Here is a 26,946-nt window from a genome sequence, read left to right on the forward strand (position 1 = left end):
CCATACTGCACTGGAGATTCTAATCAGGGCAATTAGACAAGAAAAAAAAAATAAATGACAGCCAGTTTAGAGTAATAAGGAACACTATATTTGCAGATGACATAATCTTGTGTATAGAAAATCCAAAAAAATAATTATAATAATGAATTCAGCAAGGTTAAGGGATATAAAACTAATGCACAAAAATCAGCTGCATTTCTATACACTTGTAATAAACAATTTGAAAAGGAAATTAGGAAAATGGCTTTTATTATAGAGTCAAAAAGATTAATATACTTAGGAATAATCTGACAAAAGCAGCATAAGACTTGTACACTGAAAATTACTGATATTATTGAAAGAAATTAAAGAAGAATAAACTAAAGTGTTTACAGAGCTATCCCCAGAACGCTGAAGAGATTGAGGACTTTGAAGCAAGAAGCTAAAAATTTGAGTTGGGGGTATAATTGTGCATTTGGAGCAGGTCAATCCATATCCTCTCCCTCTTTATCTTGTGAAAGAACACTCTCAGCAGAGGGATATCTGAAAACTCTTCCCTAGAGAAATCTAACAGCTCCCTCCAAAAATATCTTATGCCCACTTTTTGACTCCCCAGACAATACAGTTGTCTCCTTGCCCATCTCATAAATAAACCTCAGCCATTTGCCAAGACTTGCTCAAGTATATACAGCTTCCAATCAGTTTTAACACTTACTTTTAAGTATGGATGTACATCCAAGGATCAGTACCTAAAAGAAAAAATCCTCTAGCATAACAGGGAAAACACACACAAACATAACATAAGCAGAAAAAGTAACCTGGAGGAAAGCAGAGATAATTTAGCCTATAGAAAAAAAAAAAAAACCTAAAAAAAAATACACTATTTACTATTCTTAGAGATACACAAGATATACAAACAGACAATGCTGTGGAAAAAACAACCACCAAGAAATAGAAAATCCTAAAATGAAAAATATGATTACTTGTGATAAAACACTGAGGGAACAGAACAAAGAACTCAAGCTAATCTTTTAAAGAGTAGAATAAAAAGATAAAGGGATAGACAACATGATATAAAAGAGATTGAGAAGATGAATCCAGGATGTTCAACATTCAACTAACAGAAATTCTAGAAAACATGAACAGAGAAAATATGGAGAAATCATCCAAGAAATAATAATTTCCCAGAATTGAGGGACATGAATCTCTAGTCTGAAGAACCCACTAATCATCAGCACAATGAATAAAAAAAGATGCACACAGAGGCGCCTGTGTGGCTCAGTCGGTTGAGTGTCCGACTTGGGCTCAGGTCATGATCTCGCGGTTCATGAGTTTGAGCTTGGCATTGGGCTCTGTGCTGACAGCTCAGAGCCTGGAGCCTGCTTCGGATTCTGTGTCTCCCTCTCTCTCTGACCCTCCCCTGCTCAACTCTCTCTCTCTCCCTCAAAATAAATAAACATTTAAAAAAATTATAAAAAAAAAAGATGCACACAAAGGCACAGCATTATTAAATTTCAAAATACTGAAAAACAACAGAATGAAACAAACAAAAGACCCTGAATATCTGTGAAAGAAGAATCAGGTCATGTATCAAAGAACAAGAATTACGATGGCACTGGACTTAATAGAACTGGATTCAAGAGTAATGTCTTTTGAGTTTTATAATCTAAAATTTCTATTCTCAGCTAAACAATCAATAGAGGGCAGAAAATATACATCTTCAAATACAAAGAGAAATTATACCTCATACACATTTCTTGTGAAGTAACAAGAGGATGTGTTCCAGCAAAACAAGGTTGCTGTCAACCCAGGACAGCAACAAAGGGAAGCTCTCCTGTGTTAACAGTTGGGCAGCCAGAATGGAGAGTGCGTAGTCCTCATTGAAGCAGGAAGACCTATGGTCCTGAGACAGGAAGCTCCAGGAAAATAAACATGACCTACTGGATGAATCTTTGGTTTAAAACAAATTTATACACATACATGCAAAAAAATCAAGGTAAAGACAGGAAGGAAAAAGGAATTCCAGCAACTGTTAGATGGAAGGAGAGAAAATCTGTTCAAGAAAGTAAAATGCAATGAACTGAAACTAGACCTATTTTTATATTGGGAAGAGTCAGCAAGTCAACAGATAAGGCCTACACTGGATAATGCAAGATATTACAGAATGGTGACATTATTAAGAAATGTGGAAGACTAACCAAATAAATAGCAACAAACATGAAAAGCAACTGTTTCCGGTAAGTAGGTTAAAGGTGGAATACAGCAAGACTGTAAGTTAATTTATCTATTACGTATCTTTAAGAACTACTTGATTAAAATACTGTACATGTATTAACTTGACAAAAATGAAAAATAAAACACTTTAAAATACTTAAAATACTTTGGTCACAGCGAAGTTTTTATTTTCCTAACTATTTAGCCAGTATTTGTCTGAATTTAGTGATATAAAGTGCTTACAATGGAATCCAAAGCCTTACCCCAAAGGGATTACAAATAGTACACGATTACTCTCCCAACCAATCCCTAAAAGTTTTAGCATTAAGATCACTCACTGAAAATTAAACCTCATAACATACTAGATGCAAGCAGAGAAACTAGAAAATTCATTGACAAGAGATGGAGTGACAGTAGGCTAAGAATTAGCTCAGAACAGCTTAATGGCATTAATATACCTAAAGAAATACTGTTAATCAAAAGGGGGCTTGGTCAGCAAAAGCAGCACAGAAAGGGGAGTCATAGAAGGTGAGGCTGGCTTGTCTCCTGCATTGTTCAGGGGAAAGAGCGTGTAAATTCCCACATGTAAAGGCCCACACATATCCAAAATAAAGACAAATGTATACTAGTTCTTATAATAAGACTATGATATCATCTAACTCCTTAATGTGATTCCATTCTTATCAAGCATACTTCTGACATTATTTAACTTTCCATATAAATATGCAAATAGGGAAAAAATGCAAAGATGATAAAATGAATGTTTGGCTCATTTAATGGTTATACTTCCCCTATCAGTATTTTCATTTTTTATGTCAACCTTTATAATCTTAATTAATGCTGCCTGCTCTGAAGATTCTCACTGTTGATGTGCTATCAAAAAATCAGGTTTACGACCTTGAAGGACAGAGCTACAAGAGAAAACGTACAAAATTCACAAAGGAATTGCCACACTGGAAGTGTCTGAGGATCCAGCAGATTTCCCTCTTTTCTTTACGCTAATGTGGGTAAAAAACACAACTTTTCAGATAGACATCAGTGGTACAAGAAAATACAAAGTGAATGCTGATTTTGCCACAACTCCTAGTACTTGCATTTAACTGACATCTCTGGACTCAGGAGCTTGGAGAAACAAGGGCTGCAAGGCAGCAAGCCAACATGGCTACAGCATTATTTCAAGACCGCTGTAGAGTCACCGAGTTTTTCAGTATCTTCTATTTGCTTTCATATCAAAAATTATTTAGAAATAAAAAAAATAATAATCTGCCCCACCTACTCTTTGATGTCAATTAAACAGCAAAGAAAAGGGAGAAAAAACTTACATGGCACTGTAGTTCCAAATCTAGTGGGATTCAACACTATGAACCTGTTTTTCAAGCTTCTTCGTCCCACACCTTGAGCGCCTATCAATACTAAAGTCTTTCTCTGGAAGGGAGGCATTTTGGCTACTTCCTCATATATCTGGATTTCATGACGATCAAATTCTAAATGTAAAAGGAAATGGAAAATCATCATATTCACTTACCTTTTAGATGGATGAAAAACGTCTGCAATTCTGTTCAATAAGGGCTTCGTTGTCCTGACAAGTAAATATCACTTGAACTGTACTTAGTATAGATTTATTTTTTATAAATTTGGTAAAGTACAATAAATTATTTTTGATCTTGATTTAAACATCTGTTTTCAACCATTTGCCCTTAAAAATTTGGCTAAGGAAGCTAGAAAAATGCCATGTTTTATCTTCACCATATATTCTATCCATTAAAACGTTTCTTATCAATTTGTTATAGAAATAATTCTTTTAATATATACAATCAAACTGCAAATTACCTTTTATAATTTGTTCAGCCAAAAAGTGTATATCAGATATAAAGGACAGAAGTATAACTAGTGTGACTGCTTAAATAAGCCCCATAGAATGAGTATGGCCTTCCAAAAATATCAAAGAACAAATACCATGTGCTGACTTAGCAAATACCAGTTTGATTAACAAAATGCAGACAAACATATTGATAATTAAACATTAAGATTCCGAATTTATGTACAAAATGAAATTTTGGATCCAAACTATTTTCAGTCAAAATATACTCCAAAATTAAATCTTAGTCAATGAGAAAATTGCAAGTTTTCTATTTTGCAAGAAAGCTTTAAGGACACACCTTTAATGAATAATAAAGCCAAAGTGGATTTAAACTAGTATATTACCTGTCATTAGTATTATAACTCTCAATCTGTAGTGATAACACTTCTTCCTTAGATTATTATCTTAACAGCAACTCTTTATTTGCACAATTTCTCCACCGATTAAACCAATAGTGATAGACTCTCTTTTCCCCTTTTATTATTATTATTATTATTATTATTATTATTATTATTCCCTTTAGAGTGTGCTAGTTTAGTACCAGAAGAGAAGCAGCTCTGATGTCTAGCAAGTACTTTAAAAAATTATCAATTTCTTTCAGAAAGACTTTTCATTCAAAGAGCTGCATTTCACTCCTATCTGCCTCTATAACTGAAAAGAATAACTATGGTAACTGTGATATTCACGTTTAAGTCTAAAAGATTTAAGAGAGAATCCTACTATATCAGACTAAGATTTGTTTGGTCTACTACTGTTTTCCCAAAAGTATCATGGACAATGCGATGACAGAATAGAGTTGCCCTGAATCATAACTCTTTTAATATCTTCATAAAGGCATTTCTTTGGAAATGACACACAGGGGCGCCTGGGTGGCTCAGTTAGTTAAGCATCCGACTTTGGCTCAGGTCATGATCTCACTGTTTGTGGTTCGAGCCCCACATCCAGCTCTGTGCTGACAGCTTGGGAGCCTGGAGCCTGCTTCAGATTCTATGTCTTCCTCTCTTTCTCTGCCCCACCCTCTCCCACTGTCAAAAATAAACATTAAAAAAAAAAAAAAATTAAAAAAGAAAAGAAAAAAAATGACACATAAATCAGTATCAAAGTTCTTTGAAGAAAGTTTTAATAAGATTGTTCCTTCACTAATATAATCATAAATCCTAACCAATTCATTTTATTGTAAATTATAGAATAAAACGCACTGGTGACATATTGAGATTTAAATAATGTCTCCCTATTATATTGGGCCATGTGTTCAAGTGACAGCCCCTTAAAATTGGGTATTCATCTGAATTAGCTTCTTTTAAAATTATTTATTTAGAGTTTATGCCATATTAATTAATGATATAAAGCTATCTCACTCAGACTTCTCAAAAAGTATTTAAAACATACCTGCATTTCTGGTTGTGAGATACATCATCTTTTTCTTTTTTTTGCTACTTATGGTTCCACAAAAAGGTCCTGAAGGATGACAAGACAAATGTAACTTAAAACAGTGTGTTGGGATAGGATAAAACTGCCCTGTGGTATTCTAGAGGCGGGAGTGTTATGTCCTACACAGCAGAAGGGGGCAGAAGTGAGTTGAGCCACTGAATTCTGATACTATACCGGCAGGTGGCAGAAAGGGATCAAAGAGTTTACTTTTGAGGGCGTTAAAATAAAGTACAGGGGCTGGATTATTTTAGATGCATTTTAAATAAATTCATTTGCTGATTCAGAGGAAAGAGGCAAAGAAAGGTAACCACAAAGGACTACTCGTTACACATTGTATTAAGCTCATCACCTGAATTGTCCCAGTCTCTTCTAACAAATGCCTTTCTCTTCTCTTCCAGGAACTGGCTTGGAATGAGACCAGCACTTCCTCCCTCTTTTACATGGCTAGCCTAGAATCAAATGAATGAATTGTATATCTCAGTGACCAAAATTTGAGACCATATTCTAATAAGTAGGACAGTCAATAGTCAGTAACAATATATCAAATTTGCTCTTCAAAGCTGACCTTGAGATTTAAATCCATGGCACTGTCAGTAAAGATATTTAAACACTTAGCACTAAGGAATCAATTGGCACCTAATCAATCTGCCATCTTGTGTTGAAATTTGGGGACCAAAATACAAAGGTACATAGGATCTTTAAATTATGTCAACTTTTTATTTATAATGCTTAGTCAAAGAATGGACAGGATAAACACTATTTTTAACAGGACATTTCATTTGCACTCTTAGTAAGGTATCACTACCAACCATAATCCCACGAGAGAGAGAGAGAAAGAGAGAGAGAGAAAGGGAGGGAGGGTGGAGAGACAAAGAGAGAGAGGGAAGGAAGACCTGAATATCTTAAATTTAAAATAGGTAAAATTACACTGTCAAGAAACTAAGTTTTGAAATCCCCAAAAGTGCTATTTTATTTATTTATTTATTTATTTATTTATTATTTATTTATTTATTTATTTATTTATTTATTTATTTATTTATTTTTGGGACAGAGAGAGACAGAGCATGAACGGGGGAGGGGCAGAGAGAGAGGGAGACACAGAATCGGAAACAGGCTCCAGGCTCCGAGCCATCAGCCCAGAGCCTGACGCGGGGCTCGAACTCACGGACCGCGAGATCGTGACCTGGCTGAAGTCGGACGCTTAACCGACTGCGCCACCCAGGCGCCCCAAAAGTGCTATTTTAAAATAGTGGCTAAAGAACTGGCTGTTAGTGGCTTATACCACAAAATTAGTGTCTTTATCTTTATAATTAGCATAGAAAAATTTGGTATCTTTTTTCGCAATTAACATCCTAAAAAGTAGAATTAAAGTAATACATCACCAAATGCAAGAAGGGACTGAAATAATGGTGACAGTATGAGAAGAGAGTAAAAGAGGACATTCCCCAAAAGGGGGACTCCTGCAAGAGTTCAATAAAGGAAACAACTACAGAAAGTTTTTTGATGAGAGTTCTAAAAAATTCAGTGGACACCTCTCAAGATTACAGACTCTGTTTATCTGTTTTTTGGTTCTCTCACCTCACAGAGCGCTTGCACATAATAATGTCTTAATTTAAATTTAAGGACACATTAGTAAGATTGGCCTCATTCTTATTATTCATTCCCCCTTAGAAGTCAATATAACTTTTCAGAGTTAATGTGAGTTACTACCATCTCCACTTAGAGTTGAGAGGTGGGTCTTGGGTCCCTTCCTCATACACCTTGCTTTTTAATGAGACAGTTTAAGGAATTTTAAGCTTTCTGATCTGTCAGTTTCTCCAGCTCTGAATACTGTGGTTGTTAGCTGGTGTCAGCAATGACAAAAACAGACTTATTACTCCTGCTAGAGATTTCTGAAAGCTGTATTAGGGGAAAGGAAAAAGAACATGATCACACAGATCTTTAGCAAATGAAGCAGAGGTGGGGTGCCTGCATGGCTCAGTGGGTTAAATGACTGACTCTTGATTTTTCAGCTCAGGTCATGATCTCAGGGTTCGTGAGATTGTGAGATCGAGCCCTGTGTCAGGCTCTGTTCTGAGAGCATGGAGCCTGCTTGGGATATTCTCTCTCTCTCTCTCTCTCTCTCTCTCTCTCTCTCTCTCTCTCTCTCTCTCATTCTCTCTGCCCCTCCCCTGTTTGCACGTACTCTCTCTCTCAAAACAAATAAACATTAAAAAGAAAAAAAGAAAAAAAGGAAATGAACTGGGGAAAATACGGTCATAACACACATCCCTTTCCACATATACAGATTTCAATCCACGACCAACTAACACTGATCATAAAGCAAACCTTTATTTCACAATAACTGAGAACAGGTGGGGAAACAGATTTAAGAGTTTAAGAAACTATGTTTTATTTGCCATGAATGTACATACAGAGAGAGGACATGAGAGAGACGCTACTATACACATAGTATAACACTTCTAGTTAAGACAAACAAATACAAACACTGAGAAGGGATGACCCCAATATCATATTTTACTGCAATCATTGATGTGGAAGAACCAACTGTTCTGATCCCTAAACCAATGGAATATCTCCACAGGCTAATTAATTCTGCATTTATTAACAGCTACTCGCAAATTCCCTCTCAATTTGATCTTCTGTCCACAAAATTAGCAGCCATGAAGCAGGAGCTGTTCATGTGGGAAAAATCATTGGAACAAATGCTAATACCTTCTTCCTGAATATTCAGCTATTGGCCAGATCTAAGATTGAAAATAAAAAAGCAATTGAGGAAATTATGAGAAGCATACTAACCTGCCACCAGTTTGGATCTTCTCTGTTTACAATTTGAAGAATTTCTCCTTTTGAAAACTTCAATCCTGCTTCTTTGCAGGGTATCAGGTTATCATTGTATGGATTATAATCAAAATGACATTTCACAAATACCTAAAACACATAGCACAATTTAAGATAGTATAGGTGTATCATTTGTCACTAGATTTTTGAAATCTTTTTCAAATAACTGTGATTTAATTGTAATTGACAATGCATTTAGTACTTCAACTAAGGAACTGGTTTCATTCAAATAGAAATCAATTTCTAGACATTAATACTTAGGTATCAGAAAAGAAAAAAATAAACATTAGTACAATTAAAATTTTGTTTCTATTTTAACTTCTAATTTTAAATCAACAGTTTGACAATCATTTTACTCCACCATTCTTACACTTTCCCTCAATCTTTTCACATGATTTTCTAAATAGTGTTGCATAATTTTGAATACAATTAAATGCTACTTTCTGATTAATGTCCAGAAATAATATATGCAGCTGATTTAAGGCATATATTTCAGGTACATTAGGACCTTTTTTTTTTTTTTTTTTTTTAGGACTGACTTTATGAAAGAGCCCTGAAACCAAAGTTAAACAATGAAAGTGAATGTTGAAGTCAGACCTGAAATACAGTTAGTAACTTAAAAAAAAAAAAAATTAAAAAACCAACTTTCATCACTGGTAATATATAGTTTTTAATCACACAGATTTACACTGGCCAAAACAAGGGTGGAAAATATTTTTTTTTTTAAATCACCTTGCTCTAACTTAAATACTTAGCATTAAATTAATTGTAAGAAAAATACTGAAAAAGACTTGAAACTACTTCCCAATTTAAATTCATTGAAATATTCATTGAATATTTCTTTAAAATATATTTTATTAATAAAAGTATGCCAATTACCACTATTAGTTATTATCTCCAATCACAGGAATATTTTGCTTATTCACTTGAAATTCTATTAAGCATTTTCAGTATTTGATGGCAATTTCAGAGTGATTATATTCTTAAAACTTTTCATGCATATTTATAAAAATTCAAATGTTATGTACTGAAGAAATGACCTGGCATTAATCAGGTAAACTGTAACAAGCAGAAAAGCACAAAATTAGTAAAAATGACAATGTTATCATACTTCTACAAATGTAACCAAACCAGATATTCAGGTAACACAAGCAGATACATAATATTAGTGGGGTAAAATGCAATGTGATGGATGCATATTAAAATCATTTAGAAGTAACTAAGTTTGGGTACATGTGACAAAATTTTAGTTATTTACAATTAGATGATTTTGATAGAACGCATTCAGAACATTTTCAATAACTCTGTAAAGTCTAAATGTTGTTTAACAACTCAGAAAGCCAATAATTCTTTTGATACACAATTTTAGAAATATTGAAGAAGCAAGCATACAAACAATATTAAGATTGCTGAAATGTGACAACTGGCTAAATTGACAATGGCATGCAGCTCAATGTTTTGGCAATGGAAAAAAAAAAAAAAAGCCCAAATTTTTAGGTTTATTTAATCAAGGTAAATTTAGTTGGCTGATAAGACAGAAAAACTGGAGTACCAGAAAATGTCCTGGAATGACATCATACCTGACGGACGTGTGCTGGATGCCTCTCCATATTGATGCAACTCTAAAAATATATTTTTCATTGCATAAATAAAGCCAGACTTTAAACTAAATTAATTAACAAAACATAAACAAACTACTGGACCATTTTATTACCTCACTCTTTGGTAAAGTAACTACTCCCCTAATTAATTGTCCAGAGGGTATAATCCCTGAAAATTATAAATGACAGAAGCAAAAAGAGGCGCTTGAGATGAGGCAGAGCAAAAGGATGGGTATGCAAAGTGTAAAAATACTTGGATACTCCTTATTTCTCAAGAAAGCTACACCAAATGAATAGTAAGAGCATCTTGCCATCTAACCATGAATTTATCATTCTTATCTGTGGGACAACATACATTTTGTAACCATAAATTCAGACTTTCTGAGATAGCCCAAATTTCAAATATCTATTCCCTATTCCCAAATTGTTCTGGAAATGTCATTATTTGTGGAACAAAACACATCACTCAGATGTAAAAAGGTTTCTAAAAGAGAACAATTCTTATTTTTTCATTTATTGAACTAATTTTTAGAACATTACTTTCATGCTCAAAATCTCAGATTAACCTGGTTTTACTTTGAATTTTAAAAATCTATCTGAAAAATTAACCCAGGTCTTTATCTAAACATTTTGCAATGACCTTAAAAGTCATTAGAGATTTGACTGGATTTAGTATAATTACATTTTATTAAGTACACTGTAAAGTGTTTTACTATAGACCATACATTAATGGTTCATTCATTACTAAGTTACTAAACACAACCTACTAAAATATGTGAATCTCATATTCTTATCACTAAAGAAAAAACTGAATGACCAATAATCTAAAGTAAATGAAACAGAGAACAGGAAGTACAAATAGCTTTTAAACACAAGAGATATTCAACATCACTCAAAACAAAACTGTGTTTTAATAACATTTTCTTCCTGTCAGATTAGCAGAAATCCAAATACTTGATAACATTCTGTAGATAGGACTATGGTCCAACAGGCATTTTCCTAACAGGCTGATGGAAGATCTGGTTTAATCAGTTGGGAGAACAATTTGACAAAAGCTAACAGAATTACAAATGCAAAAATCCTCTGACCTAGTAATCCACCTCTGGGAATGTATTAAACAGCAATGTTGCTCAGACATATGCAAAATGACCTCCATACAAGACTATTAACTACTAAATTATTCCTAATAGCCAAAGATTAGAAGCAACCTAATTGTTTAACAATAGGTAAGTGGTTAAAACTCTAGAAAGACTAAAAAGCACGATTTCTTTTTTTAAAAAAAAAATATTTATTTATTTTGGGGGGAGGGGAGGACAGTATGAGTAGGGGAGGGGCAGAGAGAGAAGGAGAGAGAATCCCAAGCGGCTCTGCACTGACAATGCAGGGCTTGACCCCACGAACCATGAGATCATGACCTGAGCTGAAATCAAGAGTCTGATGCTTAACCAATGAAGTCACCCAGGTGCCCCATAATAGCATGGTTTCTTATGGGGAGTAAGGACTAGGTTGACAGTGGATTTTTTGAAAGAGAGATTTCAATTGAATACCTACGTATATTTCTTGAATTTTGAAACATGGGAATGATTCACCTATTTAAAAATTAATTTCTTATTGTAATACAAGATAAAAGAGGACTCCCACTTCTGACTAAGATGAAGGAATAAAGGCCCCTCCAGCCTGAAACAACTAAAATATCAGACAAAATTTTACAAACCACTTTTTAATACATCAGACAATGAAGTCAGCAATCCCTAAAAAATGGAAACAAGGTGAACTATTCAGTTGCCCTAGCTAACTGCATAAAAAAAAATTCCAGGTTGCAACTCAGAAAGGAAGAATCTAGGTGGAGCCTGGCAGTCTCCAAGTTGAGGAGATGAGCTGGGTGACCAGGGAGATCGGGTGGCTACAGTGTACAGAACCCAGTAATCAGTGAGGAAAGGGTTGCACAGAGAAAGGACTCAAGAACTTCAAAGTGCTTCCTTCAGTCTTCAGCAGAGCACTGACCTGTGCATGGGTATAAGGGAACTACTCAAATTCACATAAAGAACCAGCACAATAGGTAGCAATATCAGCAGGTCATACAGGGTCAGGAATAGTTTCTGTTCTCATCAAGGTGAGTGGAAAAGTCTCATAATTCATGAGGCATTGAGTAATCAGAAGGATTATGCCCTAGACTTAATCCTGCTCCGGCTGCACCTAAAGCTTAAAAAGCAAGATCTGAAAGGATTAAACTGCTCTTGAGTAACTTAAATACCCTAGAAGAAAGTTTAAGAAAAATTCTAAGATACAAAAATGTTCAGTATTTAATAAGGTAAAATTTGTGATGTCTGACAGGCAATCAAAAATAACCAGGCATGCAAATAAGCAGGAAAACATAATCTAAAATGTAGAGAAAAATCAATTAATGATACAGAAGAAAAAAGTGATCCATGAATGATAAATATGATAGAATTAGTAGAAAAGGACATTAAAATAGTTATTTTTAACTTTACATATTATATTCTTTTTTTTTTTTTTTTTTTTTTTTTTTTTTTTTTTAATTTTTTTTTTTCCAACGTTTTTTATTTATTTTTTTTTGGGACAGAGAGAGACAGAGCATGAACGGGGAGGGGCAGAGAGAGAGGGAGACACAGAAGCGGAAACAGGCTCCAGGCTCCGAGCCATCAGCCCAGAGCCTGACGCGGGGCTCGAACTCACGGACCGCGAGATCGTGACCTGGCTGAAGTCGGACGCTTAACCGACTGCGCCACCCAGGCGCCCCTACATATTATATTCTTATGTTCAAGAAACTAGAGGAAGGACTGGGCATGTTGGGTAGAAACATGGTAGATATAAAGACGACTCAATTTAGATTTCTGGAGATGAAAACCAAAATATCTCAGATGAAAAAGTATACCAGAAGTGATTAACAGATTGAAGACATTGAAGAAAACAAGATTAGTAAACTTGAAGGCATAGCAATTAGAAATTAAGATAAAAAAAAAAAAAAACAGGGAAGAAACAAGACTGAAATAAATGAACAGAGTATCTATCACTGAGCAAGGGGATAACTTCAAGGAGCCTAATATATGTGGAAGTGATGGCATCAAAGGTCAAGAGAAACAGGAATAGAAAAATAAGCTGAAGAGATAATAGTCAAAATTTTTCCAAATCTGATGAAAGAAACTGTCTCTTCAACACATGGAACTGGAAAACTGGGTATCTGTATGCATTTCCCGCTTTTGTCCAGATCTTACACCATATACAAAAGCTCGTAGAGTAAATGGATCCTAGGACTAGATGTAAAGCGTAAAACTATACAACTTTTAGAAAAAAATACAGAAGAAAACCTTTATGACCTATGGTTATACAAAAATATTCTACACAGAACAATACAAGCATGATCTATAAAAGAAAACTGGACTTCATCAGAATTGAGAACTGCTACTCTTTATATTACACCATTAAGAGAATGAAAAGATAAGCCTTTTCACTGTGAGAAAATCCTTGTAAATCATAATTCAGATAAAATACTTACATTAAAAAAAAAACATAAAGAACTCTCAAAACTAAATAAAAAACAACTCGGCAAAAAATGGATGAGATCTGAAAACAACCAAAACAGACATTAAAAAATAAGCACATGAAAAGATGCTCAAAATTAGGTAGTCATTAAGGAAATGCAAATTAAAATCATATTGAGATACCACTACACACCTATCTGAGTGTCTAAAATTGTAAGGACTGACCACACCAAATGTTGGTGAAGATGTACAGTATGCTGATGGGAATGTATACGGGTGCAACCACTTTTGAGAGTGGTTTGGACACTTCTTTAAAAGTTCAACATGAAAAATAAAGAAAGAAAGAAAGAAAGAAAAAGAAACAAATAAAAGTTCAACATGGACCTACCATGACCTAATCCTTCAATTCCTAGGTATTCACCCAAGGAACTTACATGTAAATGTCCACAGCATCTTTTATTTATAATAGCCTCAAACTAGAAACAATTAAAGTGTTCATCAGCCAGTTAATGGATAAACTGGTATAGCCAAGCAATGGAATACCACTCATCAACAGAAAGGAATCAACTGCTAATACACATAAAAAGATTGACGAATCCCAAAAGAATTATGCTGAAAGACGACATATTTTAAAAAAACACAGCAAATAAAAGATTCATGTGCATGCTTTCATTTATATAAAAATAAGGAAAAAGTAAACTAAGCTATAGAAACAGAATGCAGAGCAGTGCTTGCCTGGAATGCAGGGGAGGAGGGAAGGATTATAAATGGATACAAAGGAACTTCTGGACATGATAGATATTAACATTGTGTTAATGGTTTCACAGGTATGTATGTGTGTGTGTCTACATTTATCAAACTGTACACTTTAAATATATGCTATTTATAGAAGCTTTATCTCAAAGATATTTTTTAAAAGTTTATTTATTTTGAGAGATAGATGAGAGTTGCGTGAGCAAGGAAGGGGCAGAGAGAGAGAGAGAGAGAGAGAGAGAGAGAGAGAGAAAGAGAAAGACAGACAGACAAACCCAAGCAGGCTTCACGAAGCTCAGCATGGAGTTTGACATGGGGCTTGGTCTCCCAACTGTGAGGTCATGATCTGAGCCAATATCAGAGTCAGACACTTAACCAACTGAGCCGCCCAGGCGCACCTCAAAGATATTTTTTAAAAGGAAAGATAAAAACTGTAAAAGTATGGGGCACCTGGGTTGCTCAGTCAGGTAAGTATCCGACTCTTGGTTTCAGCTCAGGTCATGATCTCACAATTTGTGAGCTCGAGGGTTGTGTCAGGCTCTGCACTGATGGTGTGACACCTGCTTGGGATTCTCTCTTCCTCTCTTTCTGTCCCTCCACCCCCTAAAAAATAAACAAACATTTTTTAAAAACTGTAAAAGTACTGAAAAAATAAGATATCGCACAGGATTATGCTGGGCCTATGCAAATGACAATAATTAACAGGAGAAAATAAATGTATGAAATGGCTGGAGAAACAGCTCTACCATGACTCTTATGTTAAGCCAGAAGGTGGCTGGTAATTTGTTTGGGAATATGTTGTCTGAACATAGAGCAAGAGTTTCTCACACACCCTCAGTCTCAACACATATTTTCAGGTCCATATGAATTTGCAATCAGAATGAGTTACAAGGTGGTGAATGCGGCAATCATAGTTGCTATGAAGTTCACTATGACAATATCAGGATGATTAAGGATGTTATTTTTCTAAAGATTTTCCAAGTACATGACCTCATCTTACTCAGTTACATGATGCCACACACATATTTTGAAATGAGCAGGGAGGCTGGAATATATGTTTGGTTAAAAAAGCTTTGAGGGACAATTCACACTCCTATTTGGTAAATATCCATCTGTGGGCCATACACTTAACCTTCTGTCAAAAAATTTATTAAAAAAAATCTATTAAATTACACTGTTCAGGTTAATTATTCTTAATTTACATCACACTTGATTCACTGGTTCACGCAAAACCTACTTTTGGTTATTTTATTTCTTTTAATAATGTGAAAAATAGCCTTAACTTATACTCAAAACAGAGGCTACAACCCTAAGTGGGGCTCCTGCTCTCATTCCATCCATTTGATCACTCTGGCTTGCCAGCTAGGGTAATCCTTATCCTGAATCTTGTGCTCATTAACACCTTGCTTTCGTTTTGTATAGTTTTATTGTACATATATAGGCGTTCCTTAAACTATGCAGCTATTTTAAACATAAAAAATAGCATCACACTATAGCATAAAATCTTTTGATATTTCCAGGCTTGTTAAGATGTTTCCAGCTGTACATACATATGAATTGCTCTAGGAATTCATTTTGATATATGTGAACACTCAACTCTGATAATGCTGACCTTTCCCCTACCCAGTGTGCTTATACCAATTTACACTGCCACTAGCAGTGTAGAAGAGATACTGTAGAATCACATGTATGTTCTTGCCAACTGAATGGTATAAAATGGTATTTTACACTGTGATTTTTAGTATCTCTTCATATGTTCACCGATACTGTGTCCTTTTACTTGATTTGTGTATGTAAACTGACAGGAACACAACTTCATACATTATCCACATTTAATAACCAGTTTCATCCACTGAACAGTCTCTCCTCACTGAAAGATACGTCATCAAAGTAGTACATGTGTTACCTCTCTTTCTGAACTCTTTATTCCAGTGATCATTCTATCTGTTCCTATGCCAATAATACAATGGTACTTAATTTCTACATATGAGTAATGCCACATTCCTGCTTTTCTGCCTCAAAAGTGTCTTGGCTATTCATCTTATTAAATACCAAGAACAAGCTTATTGGAATTTGTATTGAATTTCACTGAATCTAAAAGATTTTGAGAAAAACTGCTATGTTCACAATACTGTATTCCTGCCCATGAACAGGATATATTTATTTAGGATGATATAATAATTCGTCACAATGTGTGTGTGTGTGTGTGTGTGTGTGTGTGTGTGTGTAGGGGCCTTGTGAATACAGTTCATAATACTGTATTCCTGCCCACGAACAGGATATATTTATTTAGGATGATATAATAATTCGTCACAATGTGTGTGTGTGTGTGTGTGTGTGTGTGTGTGTGTGTGTAGGGGCCTTGAATATTTTTGTTAGATTTATTCCTAGACATAAATGTGACATTCTCTGACTCTGCTGTAAATGATGTTTGTCTTAGTTACATTTCTTGATGTTTGTTGATGACATACAGAAATAGAGGTGACTTTCGTATATTAATCTTATTTTCAAATATTTTGCTAAACTCTGTTATTTCTAATAATTTATAGTCTTGGGGTGTTCTTTGCAAAAAAAAATCATGCTACTTAAAAATACGAAGTTTTATTTTCTCCTTTCCAAATTTCTTGCTTCTATAATTTGTCTTTTTGTGCTTATGAAACTCTCAATAAAATATTAAATAGAAGTAGTGTTAGTGAACATCCTTCTCCTAGTTCTTACTTTTTTAACTAGGTAAAGACTTTATTAATCATTCTTTTAAACTTCATATTCTGGCTTCTTTGGCTTAACTAACTACAAACAAATAATGGCATATAAGCAATAACTAAAAAGCAGAATTTAAAATACTATAGGTTTCTCGGGGCGCCTGGGTGGCTCAGTCAGTTAAGCGTCCGACTTCAGCTCAGGTCACGATCTCACGGTCCGTGAGTTCGAGCCCCGCGTCGGGCTCTGGGCTGATGGCTCAGAGCCTGGAGCCTGCTTCCAATTCTGTGTCTCCCTCTCTCTCTGTCCCTCCCCTGTTCATGTTCTGTCTCTCTCTGTCTCAAAAATAAAAAATAAACATTAAAAAAATTAAAAATAAAATAAAATAAAATAAAATAAAATAAAATACTATAGGTTTCTATACGTCAACATTATATATATTCATCCTAAACAAAAATTTTTAAAGCAGTCAAAATTATTGAAGCTTTATTATTTTTTTAAACAAATTTAGTCAATTGTTTGCCTAATTATTGGAAGCCTCATCAAAACCCTGAACAAGATCACCCTTCTCCCCAATAGCAAGTGGTGCTTTTCCACCCAGCCACTGCGGTGTCCTTAAGCTTTGCAATACCACACTGGTCTAAGAAGCTGGGTGGCATTTCTGTCAGCTGCTATGTCTTGACACGGCTGGTAATGGTAAAAATGTTTGCTTCTAGAAATGTCTGAACATTAGGATTATTAAAGTAGATAACCATTCCCTAGTCTGCAAATATACTTACCTCCTTAATATCAGAGATACTGTTTATTCTTAGTTTCTTTAAGAAGAACTGAAAAATGATATCACTTATTATAACAGATATTTGTTATGTCATCTGTTACTCTGTATACCATCTCAGGGCAGTTCTTTTTTACCACTGCATAATAATGTCTGAAGTCTGCAAGCTTCTCTTAGTTTATGATAGGTTCTTACATCTTGTTGGAGTAGAAATGAGGCTTTGTGGGGGAATGGGGTTGCACCCAAATGGTCTTAGGCACACCAGCTGAGATTTCAGTTCCTGATATTAAAGAGAATGATTCTAATATTTACCTATCCAGAATAGTATTTTATCTAGTGTTTTTTAAAAATTAAGATTAAGGAACTTCCCTCTTGTTCTCAATTTACTTTTCCTTTTAAAAAACATCATGAATATGTATTAAATTTTATCAAATTCTGCACTGAGGTCTTTCTCTTTAAATCTGCTAATGTGCTTGGTTACACATATTGATTTCCAGTATGAAACCATCTTACCACACATGGGACAAATCCAACTTGGACATATCCTGTTATCTTTTTATACATCATGAAATTTCATTTGCTAATATTTTGTTGAAAAATTTTACATGCATATCCTTGAGTGAAATGGAACCATAATTTATTTTCTTATATTTTTGGTACCTAGCTCATGGTGGCCTCAAAGATGAATAAGAGAATTCCTGTCAGTTTGGCTTTAATGAACAAATGGAATTATGAACAGCCTTTCGGAATAAACCCATTTTACATAAGTCGAAGAACTTCAGAATTAGCTACAACTTCTAATTCACCTTGGTCTCAAATTTAAAATTATAGATCCTCAGGCCTAATGAAAAATTTTGGATTTTTAATAAGCACCTCAAATGATTCTGATAAAAATGATCTACTGCTCATGCTTTGAAACACACCACCAGGGAGAGGGAGCTCCTGGCTTCCCTTTGCTCTCACAGCAGTTCAGAGGAAGAGTTAAGATAGGCCCACCAGGACTACATGATGAAGCTTCTATTGAAAGATTTGAAGAGGCTAAATTCTCTTGCCTCTCCATAACTTTTCTTAGGAAAGATGACCATAGTTTGCTCAGGAGAGGCACTGGTAATGCCTTTTGTTCCAACATAATTAGTAATCATTTCCTTACTCACTTTAAACATGTTTTATTTAGCTCTCCTTTGGAAGCCTTCATATTATAGTCTCTTTTCTTTTTTATCCTAGGATAGGCCCAAGAACTGCCTCAGGCTTGGATGACCTCTCCTAACCCATTAAATCTTTTCTCCCAGTTCTAAAGGCTAGTAAAAGAGTTTGAGAAGGCATGGGATGGGGATAAATTTATGCCTAAGACAGGACTAAATATACTGGCACTTCACACTATTCAGATCAGTTCACAAGGTGCAGAATCTACAAAGGAATTTGAGCCAAAGTGCTAACATGTAACATATTAATATTATAAAAATTTATCTTGCCTGTAAAAATCCAGGACAGCCTTGGTAAACTGGGAAGATTCCTGGTTTAAACCACAGGGAGGGAAAGATAATCTTTCTAGCTATCACAACATAATAAAAATAATAAATAAATCTTAGATTCTACTTTTCCATACTACTCAGGTCCAAAAGGAAATGTGCCAGTTGAGAAATGCAGGTGGTCTGAGAGGTACTACTGATGTGAAATGTCTAATTTCAAATACCCATTTCTTTTCATGATTCTTTTCTCTGAAGACAAGGTCTCTACCTTCACCTCAACCAAAGTTCATGACAAACCTATTTATTTTCAGAAGTCAAATATACATAATAAAATCCATGACTAAATATTCTATCCTATTGAAGGAGGATGGTGGAGGAGTAGGAGGTCCCTAGGCTTGCCTTATCCTACGAATACAACTACATAACTATCAAATCATCCTAAATACACCAGAAATCTACCTGAAGAGTGGCAGAACAAATTCCACAACTAAAGGTAGAGAAGAGGCCATAGTGAAGAAGGTAGGAAGTATGGAGACAAGACCTGGAGAGAAAAGGATCCTGGCCACTGCGATGGGGAGGGAGCCATGGTCATGGAGGAGGGAAGAGACAGACAAGTACACAGGGAAGCACATGGGGAAAATGAATCCCTGGAGCAACTGGCTTGGAAAGGGAGAGCATCCAAAGTTCATGAGTTCTTGCAACCAGTGAGGCCTAAATAAAGCCTGGAGTTGTAAAGGTTAGCATGCTTACCTCTGGGAGAACTCAGAGCTATCCTATCCTTCAATGAACAATGTACAACAGGTATTTAACATGTTATCCATATATTTCAAAGAATTATATAGACTTTTAAGTTCTCATATTGAAAATAAGACCATTGGCAGTATCTTACGTAAAAACTTACAACTTCACTTATGAAACAATAAATTTGTGGAATAAAGTTGAAAAATTAAAGGCATCAATCTGAAACATGGATAGATATTTCCTATGTCTATATTATCTAGGTTTGAAAGTCTCCTCAGTTCCAACACCCCACCATGACTGCCAAATATTTTTCTGCAATCACATTTTTACTTTTCTTTCTCTACAATTCTATTACACCACCACTACCTCATCATCACCATCACAACAATAGCAGCAGCTATGTGTTGAGCGCTATGTGCCAGGCACGGCTATGAGAGTATGAAGTATGAATTAACTCATTTAATCCTCATAATATCTTTTGAGAAAATAAATATTATCCCTAACTACATACATGAGACAACCAAGCACGAGAGAGGCTAAGCTAGTAAGTGGCAGCATTGGTATTTGAACTCAGTATTAACTTTCCATTAGAGTTGTCTCTCACAAATCACCTCCTCACATCTCTAAAATTCTGCTTCTGGGTTACACGATATCATTTCTCTCCGTTTGGAAGTTCACTTAACATGATGAAGTTAGATGAAAAGTGTCATTAAAACGTTCCCCTGTTCAATAATCTACTTTACCTAAAAGTTAGTTATAAAAATCAGGTCAAATGTGTACAAACCACGTATTCAAGGTTTTTCTCAATCTATACCCATCCTCTCTTTCTGGCCACATTCCCAATTTAGCCCATCACATGAATACTAAGCAAGAGCTAATTGGAGCTATATCTTATCCTCTCACAGGGCCTAATACAATGCCCAGAACATGACAGGTATCAAAAATGTTCGCTAGATTAATGACTAAAAGTCTTCATGATTTTTCTGATACCGAGCCATAGATTTTATAATACTAAGATTCATATTGCTCACAAAGACATTTCTTTATCCTTCCTTTATAAGATAGTGTTAATTGTTTAAAAATTTAAAAATTCAAAAATTCACTCCTGACAAAATAAGGCAATTCAGAACATGAAAATCATAGTTTTCTCTTTAGCAAAAAAAAGTAGCAAGTGGCAGTTATACCCAACAGTGTGATTAAAGAAATGAAAGTATTCTTAATATTACCAAGAATTTTATTGCTAACCTGTTGAGGAGTTATGGTATCTCTATAGCTTGGTAAAATTTTTAGGGTGACACTTCCACTAATATTTTTCAATAATTCTTGTAATTCCTTTGGATTGTTTCCAACCTCATGGCCATTGACTTCTTTAATGATGTCTCCCACATGAAGCAGACCTTGTCGATCTATCATTCCCCCATGAAGGATTCGGGCAATTACCAGGTCATTATTTTCAACCCTAAATGTTACACCCTAAAGGAAATAAAAAACAGAATTATCACTGATTTTATATTTCAGGAAGAAATCTTAAATATTCATGAATATGTATATAAAAAAATAATACTAAAAGTAGGTGAGTGAATTGTTCCCATTTTTTTCCATGTTCTCTCCTCTCCCAATATCCTATTTTCTTAAATATTTTTTTAATGTTTACTTATTTTTGAGAGAGAGAGAGCGAGCGAGAGAGCATGAGTGCATGAGTGGAGGAGGGGCAAAGAGAGAGGGAGACACAGAAGCCAAAGCAGGCTCCAGGCTCTGAGCTGTTAGCACAGAGCCAGATGTGGGGTTTGAACTCACGAACTGTGAGATCATGATCTGAGCTCAAGTCAAACACTTAACCAACTGAGCCACCCAGGCGCCCCAATACCTTCACTTTTTAATAACTTTCTTCTGTATTTTGATACTATAATTAGCAAGCAACTTGAGTTCATTTCTTCAAAGGGTATAGGAAGAAATGGAGTATTGTTATCTCCTGTAATTTTTGCTGCCCATTAGCAAACTTCTGGCCTCTATTCAGTTTAACTTTTTTTTTTTTTGTTTAATTTTGTATGCTATATTAAGTTGAGAGAGCATCAGTTGTGTATTTATATACAAGCCAAAAAACACTGATAAAACAGATAAACATGAATTAAAATTTTCATAGTAATACAAATTAGGAAAAAGAAAAAAATGAGATAGTGAATAAGCCACAAATATGTCAGATTTCAAATTTTAAAAGGCATTGATATATCTACTCACCAATGGCTCCCCAGCTCTTTTGTGAATACCAAGAATACGAATGGCATCTACTGGTAATAACTGATTATTGATAGAAGAATTATTCATTTCTGGGCTTGATGGAGGTGAATCATAACATTTTGATGCCACAATATCATGGGCCTCCAAGAGTGACTATAAGGATTCAAAACAGCCTGTGGTTATTGGTTATTGATGGAATAAGTTATTAAAAAATAAAGAGTTAATTATCCCAGTGGAGTGCTAAAATATTCCAAGGCACACATTATTAAATTCTAAAATATGAGTTAAATCAAAGTCAACAGAACCTTTTAAAGAAATATAAATAGTTTCAGTAACATAAATAGTATTACATTCCTTGCTTTAAAAGATTTGGAGAGATTGATAGAGTTTTATGATTTTTTTTTTTAAAAATGTTCAGAGGAAACTGAACCTAGTTTTCAAAGTGAGGTGCACTGAAGGCACTGGCTTTCACTGCTGCCATTGTCATCAGCAATATCATGATTCAGTATTTATCATCAATCCCTGTTTATTAGGTATCATACAAATTCAAATGGTACAGACCCTCACTTTTACTCTAAAATTGTTATATTAATTCTTTACATGTACAAAATGTCTGCTAAAAAGATATCCAATAGAAAATGGATAAATATTTGCATATCAGTGATGAGATGTTCTATTACTGAGAAAGCCTTAGTCTGTAAAACATATATTTTAAGGGAAAAAAAAACTAATGAGCTAGTAATGGTCCTGAATATAATTTTACCTTCTACATTTACTATGTGCTATCATAAAGGATGACTTTGATCTAGCTTTCTAGGAATTTCTTACAATTTTTTTGTGTATTTATTTTAGTTTTTCATTTATACTATAATTGTGTATACCCAACATAAAACTGAGCTAAAAAGTTATTTTTTTGAGTGGATGCAATGCAAGTTCAAAGACAAATCAAAATAGAAAGAAGGAAGAAAATGTCAACAGATTCAGAATAGAAGCAATCAGGATATGAGTTTAATTGGTAATTTCTGGTCATTTCATGAAAATATGCTGTAAGTGACTAAAGAAAATTTCCAAAAGAAAAATTCACTAATCCACATGTAAAGATTATTCTTATAAAAGCTAGAAGGTGCTGAAACCTCTAACCTGGGCTGTTTAGTTTTCATCCTATGCCCTCTTCTTAGGTAATATTATCTACTCCTGTGACTGCACCACTACTCATACATTGATAACTTCCAGAACTCTCATGAGCTTCAGATTCATAGACTAAAAATTTGTCCACAACTAGCCAAAGTCATGATAACCTCAAAATCAAAAAGAGTAAGGACTGTAGAATATTGAAACATACTGAATTAATGAAAAATCCGTAATTGCACAATCCTATTTCAAAAACAGAAGGACTGAAAAACTCATCTGTTACCATTCGAGACTGCTATTTTAAACAATTCTTTACTTTGAAAATTGGTGAAGGGAAGGATCAGGCACTTCTCTTTTATGAAATGTATTATGTGATAAGTAAATAACCCAGTTGAAAAGGAAACACTCTACTCTTTATACAAGAATACCAGCTATAAAATATAAAATGAGTGAAACAGAAAAATGTCATTTTGAAGCCTCTAATGAAAATACTGATTCAGGCAAGCATTAATTTGTGTTGATAAGTAGATAAATGGTTGGATAAGAAATAGCATTTCTATAATGCTAGAATAATAACACACTAGATTGTGTCCTAGTGAAAAATATTTCAAAAGAAGGATTAGACTGTCTTTGCCTTTAATCAAGGGACCAATCTCAGCATTAATAATGGTGGGCTAACTAGGTATTACACATCTTCTGATGTAGTTTAATTCATGTTGCATCACATCACAAATGATGCATTCTAATTCCAAATAATTAACTTGAATCATCAACCTTTTAGAACTTCTATTTACAGGAAATAGAAGGGAAAACTAAGCAACACAGCAAAGAGACTACCAGACTCATCCAGACAGTGGGATATTCTGGAGGGCAGTGGCCTGGTCTCTTAAGAGGTCAACATCATAATCAAGGGAGAATAGATGGTCCAATCAAATGCCAAACATGGGTCTAGGTTGGAAACCCTTAAGTACAAACCAGCTGTAAAGAATATTTTGTTGTCAAATGGAGATGAATAGGATATGCATATTACATGAGATAAAGATTCACTGAAATGGAAAAGTGGAAATTAATGACTGGAAAAAAAAAAAAGGTAAGTTACAAAATACCTTGTGCCAAAGGATCTCAATCACTAAAGAAAAAAATACGTATGTATATGCACAGAAAAAGTATGGAGGAATATGCACTAGAATAGTACAGTAGTGTTCTGGGTACTAAGAATGCAATGTCTTAATTTAAAAATTTTTGCTTGTATTTTCTAATTATATTTATTGAACTTTATATAAATTCATATACTTATTAAATTTTATATACTTATGAAAAATATATAGCATGCCTGAAAGCTCTACCAGATGCTTGAGATATCACAAACTTAACATGGCCAGTTACCTTAACATTAACATATCAGTTTCTTCTAGAGTGTTCCTCATCTCAGTGAGGGCCACCAATTATTTTTCAGAAATCTTACCCTTGTCAACTTCCCACATCCCTCTTCTGTAACTACACCACATGTAATCAATCACCAAGTCCTGTTGATTTTATGGGTTAAAACTTGAAAATCCTTACATACTCCTCTTTTTTCCCCCCTCATGGTTTCCCACTGTTCTCAGGATAAGGTCCAAATAGTTCACTCTGACTTATAAGACCTTAATCAACTAGTACCAACATAAGATGTCTCCAAAAACTGTCTTTTTTTTTTTTTTTGTACTTAAGATCCTGATTCATGGAGAAATCATTTCACTATCAACCTTCATATTTTGCAGCCACATTGTTGAAGGGTCATATAAAGTTCCTGAGAAAAACCAAAGGGGTTTTGCCATTTGATTTTCAATGTTAAGATTTGCAGTGAAAGCAGGTGACACTTTATTCTTCTATCCCAGCACCACTTATTGAACGGTCCATTCTTTCTCTCCTAAAATGCAGTATCTCTGTCATAAATCAAGCTGCCATATATATGTGGATATATTTCTGGGATTTTTATTCTCTTCTATTCATTTATTTTTTGAACACTGTCTCAATACCACACTTAATTATGGGTTTATAAGAAACCTCCCCGCCCCCCTTCCCTTTCTCTTCTGAAACTCTTTGTTAAACAGGTTAACTCTTCACTGATACAGGCCAATGCTTCAATTGTATTTATTTTTTTGCACCTGTGGAGGATATGCTATGGATAAGTTTCTATTCTTACACAGTCCTCTCTTATTCCAAGGTCATCGATTGCATCTCAGTCTCAGAAGCAATACTGCAACAGCTTTAACAAGGAAGGCTGTGAAACTGGTAGTGAGGAATAAAAATCCATTATCACAGTAAGAAAAACATCTTTAGCATGCGTTCTGATGGTGAATCAAGGCTGGTTTTAATTACACAAAGGAAAATCCATTCTGATGTCTTTTTGCTATACATTTATGTACTATGTTTTAGTTATGTGTGTCTGTTTTTGTATCCTCAGTATATCAGGGTAGTAAAATACCTAAGTTGGAATTCACATATTTACAAAATATGGCTCTAAAAAATCTTAAATATATCACCTTAAGCTGGAACTTAACTATTAAAAGAGAATACTTTGGGAATACAGGGGACTTGGGAAGAAGAATAATAGGCAAAGTTTACCTGGAAGTGAGGCTCTTTGAGTATACCAACCAGTTCTGCCACATTTTCATCCACATTTATTAAAGGAGTGATATCTTCAAGAATTTCATTGACTAATTCTAAGTTATTGTCACTGACAGCTTCTAGTTTTGAATCTTCTAGCCTCTCATGAGCCTGAAAAGATAACCGTATTTTAAAGTCATAACACACATTGTCTTGCTCCAGACCATGGTTTTCTTCTTGATTTCTTTTTCAAAAAGAATGTTTTAAAAAATGTTATTCCAAGGTTTGGTTCATTGAAACCAAATTTAATAGTCCAATCAGAGGCAATATATAGATTCTATAGTAAATGTTATCATGCAGTATAATAAATCTTGGCTTCTATTCCTAACCTAAAAGTCATGGAAAACTTTTTTTAATTAAACCATGAAAAACTGAGTAGGTATGAGGAGCCTGGGTGGCTCAATCCATTGAGCGTCCACCTGTGGCTCAGGTCACGATCTCATGGTTCATGAGTTCCAGCCATGTGTCGGGCTCTGTGCTGAAAGCTCAAAGCTTGGAGCCTGCCTCAGATTCTGTGTCTCCCTCTCTCTCTCTCTCTCTCTCTCTCAAATAAACATTAAAAAATGTTTTTTTTTTAAATTTTTTAAAAAAAGGAAAAAGAAAAAACTGAATAGGTCAAATGACAATTTAAAAAACATTTTCTAGCCAATATAAATTCCTCATGACTTTCTTATCTAGGCTCAAACTCTAGATGATACTGCATATGCTTTATGAAAATAAATGATTATAAATAAAAACAAAAAATAGGAATATAATCATTATATGGACTGCCATTAAAAAATAATAAAAACCATTCTGGGAGCACCAGAATCCTAAAGCTACCATTTTCCAACTTTGAAAATCAGCAAAATAGTGTCAATTCAGGGAAGGTAGCTCTTGAACTGGACCTTGAAAGACTGTATGATTTTGTGAGGGGAGTGACCCTCTCATATTTCTGTATTAAGTTGCCTTTTTTTTTTTTTTTTAATCTCACAATCTTTTCCATGCAAAATGGACTGTGAATCACACTGTCACAGAAAATAAGTAGGTTTCAACGTTTTTTTTAAATTTAATTTAATTT

General features: G+C 34.5%; 1 protein-coding gene across 2 annotated transcripts in view; it reads right to left on the minus strand.

The window, feature by feature from the left end:
- PALS2 (protein associated with LIN7 2, MAGUK p55 family member) overlaps window positions 1-26,946 on the minus strand; it is a 69,096-nt gene that overhangs the window by 22,911 nt on the left and 19,239 nt on the right. The window contains exons 2-9 of one of the 2 annotated variants that reach the window (XM_058724805.1): window positions 25,845-25,997; window positions 22,107-22,259; window positions 21,114-21,341; window positions 9,907-9,948; window positions 8,285-8,416; window positions 5,835-5,934; window positions 5,444-5,512; window positions 3,516-3,677 (exon numbers count right to left, since the gene is read on the minus strand). In XM_058724805.1, coding sequence (XP_058580788.1) covers window positions 3,516-3,677; window positions 5,444-5,512; window positions 5,835-5,934; window positions 8,285-8,416; window positions 9,907-9,948; window positions 21,114-21,341; window positions 22,107-22,259; window positions 25,845-25,997 — 1,039 coding nt within the window. The remainder of the gene's footprint in view (window positions 1-3,515; window positions 3,678-5,443; window positions 5,513-5,834; window positions 5,935-8,284; window positions 8,417-9,906; window positions 9,949-21,113; window positions 21,342-22,106; window positions 22,260-25,844; window positions 25,998-26,946) is intronic. The other variant, XM_058724806.1, reaches the window with a different exon arrangement.

The sequence above is a fragment of the Neofelis nebulosa genome, chromosome 4, assembly GCF_028018385.1.
Source record: "Neofelis nebulosa isolate mNeoNeb1 chromosome 4, mNeoNeb1.pri, whole genome shotgun sequence".
Taxonomy (NCBI): Eukaryota; Metazoa; Chordata; class Mammalia; order Carnivora; family Felidae; genus Neofelis; species Neofelis nebulosa.